Here is a 6,803-nt window from a genome sequence, read left to right as displayed (position 1 = left end):
CGCTTCCTTGCTGAAATGCCTGAGCGTGAGGGGTTAACACAGAGTTAAGCTGTCGTCTAATTCTGCAGTTAAGTGATGAGGCAAGTAGTTGAGAGCAAGAGGGGTCTTCTCTCTACCCTGTTCAAGGGTGAGTTAACAGTCCAGTGTCCTGGGTTTATCTCCTGTGGGTACCAGGGGGTTAACAGACGCTGTGCTTGCACCTCTGCTCTCTGCTAGGTGGTGGAGGTCGGGTTGGCTCTCCGGAGTGGAGATGGACAGCGGAGGAAGAATTTACGACAAGGCAGGACCCCCCACAGTCTCTGGCAGAGCGGGGGCGCTTGATGGGAATCCTCAGAGCGGGTTCGGAGTACACAGTAGCAGCGGTACTTCACCCAGCTCCGGTACAGCAGTGAGCTCGTCTGAAGCCCTTGAGGTGACAGACGCTGGCAGCACAGGGCTTGCTAGTAGTGCAGGGACTTCCCCTACCTCCGGCACTGCGAGGCTCCCGACTGGGATCTTCGGGGTGACAGCGGGTGGCAGCGCAGGGTCCTGAGAAGAGGCAGGCTCCTCACTTGCCTCCCGCACAGCAGCAGAGAGGGGCCGTCAGAGATGCCAGTTGCACCGGTAATGAGCTCGGCTGGGGCTCTTGAGATGACGGGTGCCGGCAGCACGGGATTTACCAATAGGGCAGGGGACTCCCCCTACCTCCGGCGCTGCAGGGCTCCCGGCTGGGATCTATAGAGTGACAGCGGCTGGCGGCGCAGGATCTTGAGATGTGGCAGGCTCCTCACCTATCTCCGGCACAGCAGGGTAAAGGGGCCGTCGGAGATGCCAGGTGTACCGGCGGATCGCAGTAAGTAGAGGGTAAGAGTGTCGGTCTTACCTCCGCTGTCTCTTCTCGCCCGCGGCAGGTCTTCCAAGCGGTTGCAAACCTCTTTAATGTGTTTGCACGATTGAGGGAGACTCCACTTTCCTCCGGCGGGCGGGCGATTAGGAGAGGGCCCCAGGCGCAGCGAGACGTTCGGCAGCACGTGGAGGGTAAAAGTCCTCTAGATGACCAGCCAGCTGCTGGGCAAACCTATATAGGTAGTTCAGCTAGTAAAGAGGGGTCCGAGGAACAAAGTAGGGAGGTAAAAATGTCTCCGAAGTAGCTTTAAGTTGCTTTGAAGAGAGAAGGTTCACGGAGCTCCAAGATCAAGCGGCCATCTTGGTGCTCAGTTAGGCCACGCCCCCCCAAAGCTGTCTTTTGAGGAGAAACATTCGGTCTAACTGCATGGACATCGTGCAGTTTTCGTTAACGAGTCATTCATTGTTCTCTTTCAGCAAGCGCTCAGCCAATTACAGGCAGCACTCAGCCATTAAATAAATGACAGCTGATCGCTGCCTGTGATTGGTCACAGTGCTCAGAAAATCACAGGCTTGTAATGAATACCTAAGTATTGCCTGTGATTGCTGAGCGTTTTGACCAATCGCAGGCAGCGATCAGCTGTCATTCATTGAATGGCTGAGCGCTGCCTGTGATTGGCTGAGCGCTCAGCTAATCAGATACAGCTCTTTAAGCAGGTGTGGATTTTAAATCACCCTCTTATGAAAGAACTTCAGAGCAGGGAAGGGAGAAGACGCGGCTACGCGCGGCTGAACCCCGGCAGCGGCGGAGAACTGAGTATATATTTTTTAAATTTTTTACATATGCTATGGATGATTTTCATGGAAGGGCTTATATTTAAAGCCCTTCGCTGAAAATCACTGTGGGGTTGCCTGCGTTCTGCTTACCCAGCTCGGAGCGCTCAGCTGTATACCAGCTGAGTACTCTGAGAAGAAAAGTCCTGTATACAGAAGACAAGTGGCCCCGCTTGTCTTCTGCATACCCCACTCAGAGCGCTCAGCTGAATAACAGCTGCATGCTCCAAAAATTGAACAGCTGTATGCAGAAGATAGCAGTCGTGCTTGTCTTCCGCATACAGCGTGAGCCTTCATTTACACACTTATGCAAAGTGAATGCTCAAAACTATCACTCAAACTGCCATTTGAGCGAAATTTTGAGCGATCATCTTGCTGTGTAAATGCACACAACAATTATCGCTCAAAAGATGTCTTTTGAGCGATAATCATTGTGTCTACATTTGGCATTATTCTAAAATAACAATTAAAGGCTTAAATATGATGAATGAGTTTGGGGGCCTTCTTATCTCTAATCTTGCAGCTTGCATTGCAGGAGCTAAACAATAATATAAGGGGGTAGAAGACAGTGTTGGATCTTAGGGTATTTATGGAAGAGACTCATATTGACAAGCGGCTGGAAGTAGTTGCATGGCTTCAATGATTTCCCTATGTTCTTCTATCCCTCCCGAAGGCTCTATATTGGCATAATGAAGAAAATCCAGGACCACTTGCTTGTAGGAGAACACCCATTGGACATTTGTAACATAATTTACATACAACACGCACAAATATCAAATACTGATTTTGAAGTTACTAATGCAAAATGACCAGTGGAGTAAATATAGATGTAACAATTATTAGAATGATTCGTTATTACCCAGTTTATAACATTGTAGCACATTGTGGTGAAGTTATCATAATTTGTGAAAATGTCAAGCTACTATTAAATGTCAAGTAAACGATGGCTATATTAGTATGGGTAGCCTGATCCCCATGTCAGCATTCCTGCTGTGCTTCTGGTATAGTAGTCAAAGATATACAGGAGGATCTCCTTTAAATGTATGGACACCTTTGGAGAAATATTTTAATTGTATCATATGTATTTCATTAGAAAAAAATGCAACTGGTTTTAATTAAACATTTTGGAACATTTTTTTTCTACAGCTTTTGAGTTTACAGAACAATAGTAGCTGCTAGATCCTGTTCAGTGCGAATCATCAAACAAGCTGATGGCTCTGTTTGTAGCCTTTGTTTCTGCTCTCCAAAACACTCATAAAACTGTCACCCTTTTTGTTGAGAAATATTTTTAATTTGGTTAGATTAGATTAATGCTTAGAGGAAGAGAAAGGGAGGTACAGATGGACCCGATAGGGGGCTTGCCTGACAGAAAAAGTACTGGACAGGATGGGATATTTTGTATATAAGAATAAGACATACAAGCCACAGAGGACGAACAATTCAAAAGCTTTAATTTAAAACAATTAAAGACACAATTTTATTAAATAAAATACATACAATTCAGTTAAAAATGCCTCCATAGATGTGTCTATCTGCTCCTCACCCAACCACCCTGCTGTTCTTAGTATAAAACACAGTTTCTACTATACTCCATATCCTCCACAGATTCCAGTGGCTACATGTTCTGAAAACCGTCCCCTGGTTAGTTGCCTGACGGCTCAGTTTGTATCCCGATATTATGATCTCAGAAACGCTCATAATCTGAAGTATATTTTGTTTGGCTACAAAGACAGCAACTTAGATTAATGCTTACAAGAAGTGAAGAAGGAGGTACAGACTGACCCGACAGAGAGCGTGTCTGACAAAAAGAGCTCTGGACAGGATCAGGCAGCTTGTAGATTAGTATAAGCCATACAAGCTGCAGAAGATGAACAATCAAAAATGTTTGATTCAAACCAAGTGTAAATATGGTTTTATTGAATGAAGAACATAAAACACATTCACAAAGGTATCCAACAGGTTGGTCCATTTATCTCTTCACTTAATCATTCACATTTTCATAACATGAAACACAGTATGTGCTATATTCCATATGCTCCATAGATTCCAGTGTCTACATGCTCTGAAGAGTGTCTCCCTGGTTACCGAAGAGCTTTGCAGCCCGAATTGCAAAAATGTTGCTTTGACTGTTTGCCATGCGCAGAAGGAGAGATATCTAATGAGACAGGTAACACATTCATCATCATATTTTCCAAAAAAATAGTCATATAAACTCATTCTGTTAATCTCTACAAGCAAAAACTCCTTAATGTAAGTGTTGAAGGTCATCCCATTTGACTCCATGAATATGTTAGCTAGTTAGTTGGATATCAGAACCTTTAACAGCACAACATTAAATATGGATTTGTACAGGTAGTCACTAATTACCTTATGACATGGGGTGAGAGTTCCTTACTGACTCCAAATATGTTAATGTGAATAAATTCCTGGAACAACCAATCTGCTCAGTGATGTAATAGAGGCAGATCTCTATCCCCTTTATCAAGATGAGTGCGTGACAGTACATGAACAAGCCAAATAAACACATTTGTTAATTTTAGACACATCAACATTTTCAGTAGACTAGTAGTTTGTGAAGATTACCAACCCATACTTCCAAACCAGGCACTTAAACATTGCTCTCAAACTAATGTTCCCTGGAGGGTTTAGAAATATTTTCTATAGTTCCTCTATATCAATAGACTTGAGAATCACTGCACTAAAGTAATATGTGACACCATCAAATCCTAATGGGCGCCCTACCATTTTTCTCCATGAGCTTATATTGCCTTAAATTAAACAAGTTATCACTCTGAAATGGATTTCCAACTATTGTTAAGGCCCATTTAGACGCAACGATTATCGCTCAAAATTCGCTCAAAAGCCATCTTTTGAGCGATAATCGTTGTGTGTAACTGCACTTACATTGTGCAGTTTTCGTTATGCCGTCGCTCATCATCGTCTTTCAGTGTGCTGTAAGACGACGATGAGCCTTTTCAGGGATTCACAGCGGGATACAGCTGATACTATTGTTTCAGCTTTATCCCGCTTTCTGATCACAGGCTGAGTTTGAAGAAAAGAGAGGTCCAGCTCTGTTCTCCATACCCGGCATGGAGTGCTCGGCTGTGTAACAGCCGGGCACTCTGTGCAGAAAACATCTGGATGTAGAAGACAAGCGGGGACACCCGCTTGTCTTCTGCATCCTCCGCTCCGTGCGCTTGGCTGTATAACAGCCGGGTGCTCGAGCAGAGGAACAGCTGTATGCAGAAGACAAGCAGGGACACCCTGGTTGTCTTCTGCATCCTCCACTGGCAGTGCAAGGTGATCGCTCATCTTGAGCGATCATCTTGCACTGTAAATGACACAACGATTATTGCTCAAAAGTCGCCTGAGCAACATATTTTGATCGATAATCGTTATATCTAAATGGGCCTTTAGTCATCCCATTAGCTATGCTAATGATTATCCAAGCCTCAAATACAGCAGCATCAGTAAACTGCTATTCTTTTCCTGATTATCAGGTCGCCTCTCACCTCTCAACAGATGTAGAAATAGAAAAGTCCCGCAGCACACCTAACACATGCACTTCAGTGCAGAGGTTCCAGTCTGTATATGCCAAGCCACCTGTGGGGTCATGAACCCAACCCCAAATAAATGCAATGGTATCCAAGGAGGCGGCAGCATCAACGGTGTAGAGATTGTAAAAAAAGGGTTTTATTGCTCCATAAAATGGCGACGTTTCGACTTAATCTAAGTCTTTTTCAAGCCTGCTTGAAAAAGACTTTGATTAAGTCGAAACGTCGCCATTTTATGGGGCAATAAAACCCTTTTTTTACAATCTCTACACCGTTGATGCTGCCGCCTCCTTGGATACCTCTCAACAGATGTAACATTGCATCAGACATTATTATATATTTTTTATGATTTATTTCTCATTATGGTATGACACTTTGATTCTCTCTTTTTCAGACAGTGTACTATGCCACAAGTGTCCAGAAGATCAATGGCCAAATGAGATAAACCAGTGTGTACCAAAGCCTGTGGAATTTCTATCTTATAAAGATGACACAATGGTACATGGAGTCTCCATAATTTCTGTTCTATTTTTTCTTAAATCCTCAATGATCTTGGGCATCTTCATTTTATTCCGAGACACTCCAGTAGTCAGAGCTAATAACCAAACCCTAAGCTTCATTCTCCTGGTTTCCATCATGTTGAGTTTCCTCTGTGTATTTTTGTTCCTGGGTCGTTCTACACATGTCACCTGTATGCTTCGTCAGACTTCATTTGGGATCATCTTCTCAGTAGCTATCTCTTCTATTCTGGGTAAAACCATCCTGGTCTACATGGCCTTCAAAGCCACTAAACCAGGAAGTTCCTGGAGGAAATTTATTGGTGTGAAAATTACAAACTGTTTAGTCTTCTTTTGCTCATTTCTTCAAGTTGTACTTAGCATCACTTGGCTGTCTACTTCTCCTCCATTCCCAGAAAGTAATACTCATTTATATGAAGATAGAATTATTCTTCAGTGTAATGAAGGGTCAATATTGGCCTTCTCCATCCTCCTGGGCTATATGGGACTACTTGCAGCTGTTAGTTTCATTGTTTCTTTCTTGGCTAGAAATTTACCAGATAGTTTTAATGAAGCTAAAAACATCACATTCAGCATGCTGGTTGTCTGCAGTGTCTGGGTGGCTTTTATCCCAGCTTATATGAGTGTTGCTGGGAAAAATACTGTTCTTGTGGAAATTTTTGCTATAATATCATCAGCTGTTGGCATTTTAGGCTGTATATTTTTCCCTAAATGTTACATTATACTGGTTAGACCAGAGTTAAACTCAAAAAAGTGTATAGCAAGGCGTAAACATTAAATTGATACATCATAAAAAAAACATTTGAACGCTTACGTTTACCTGCTGATCAGTGATATTGAAATTTGCTACGTGAATGATTTTATAGCTTATTTTAAAGTTATTTGTAAACTTTGTAAAGTTCTACCCCTGTTTCCCTGAAAATAAGACAGTGTCTTATATTAATTTTTGCTCCAATAGATTGTACAGCTGCCTGGACACTATTTATATTGTCCTTTTTTTATTAACTGTAAGTAGGGCTCAATTTTGAAGTAGGGCTTATACTACAAGCATTCTCAAAAATACTGAAAAAGC

The 6,803-nt window shown here is 42.8% G+C and overlaps 1 protein-coding gene across 1 annotated transcript; it reads left to right on the top strand.

Annotated features, from left to right (window-relative positions):
• Positions 1-250: 250 nt before the first annotated feature.
• On the top strand, positions 251-6,509 carry LOC136573477 (vomeronasal type-2 receptor 26-like). The gene is made up of 3 exons (XM_066574768.1): positions 251-412; positions 3,703-3,826; positions 5,608-6,509. The coding sequence occupies exons 1-3, from the start codon at positions 251-253 to the stop codon at positions 6,507-6,509; spliced, it is 1,188 nt and encodes a 395-aa protein (XP_066430865.1).
• Positions 6,510-6,803: the final 294 nt, after the last annotated feature.

The sequence above is a fragment of the Eleutherodactylus coqui genome, chromosome 7 (assembly GCF_035609145.1).
Source record: "Eleutherodactylus coqui strain aEleCoq1 chromosome 7, aEleCoq1.hap1, whole genome shotgun sequence".
Classification (NCBI taxonomy): Eukaryota; Metazoa; Chordata; class Amphibia; order Anura; family Eleutherodactylidae; genus Eleutherodactylus; species Eleutherodactylus coqui.
The sequence above is the reverse complement of the archived record's forward strand: the minus strand, read 5'-3'. Positions and strand labels throughout refer to the sequence as shown.

Coding starts and splice junctions, on each gene's coding strand:
- LOC136573477 (XM_066574768.1), top strand. CDS start 251: ATGGACAGCGGAGGAAGAATTTACGACAAGGCAGGACCCCCCACAGTC. Junction 413..3,702: donor GCTCGTCTGAAGCCCTTGAG/GTGACAGACGCT, acceptor TATGCTCCATAG/ATTCCAGTGTCTACATGCTC. Junction 3,827..5,607: donor AGAGATATCTAATGAGACAG/GTAACACATTCA, acceptor TCTCTTTTTCAG/ACAGTGTACTATGCCACAAG.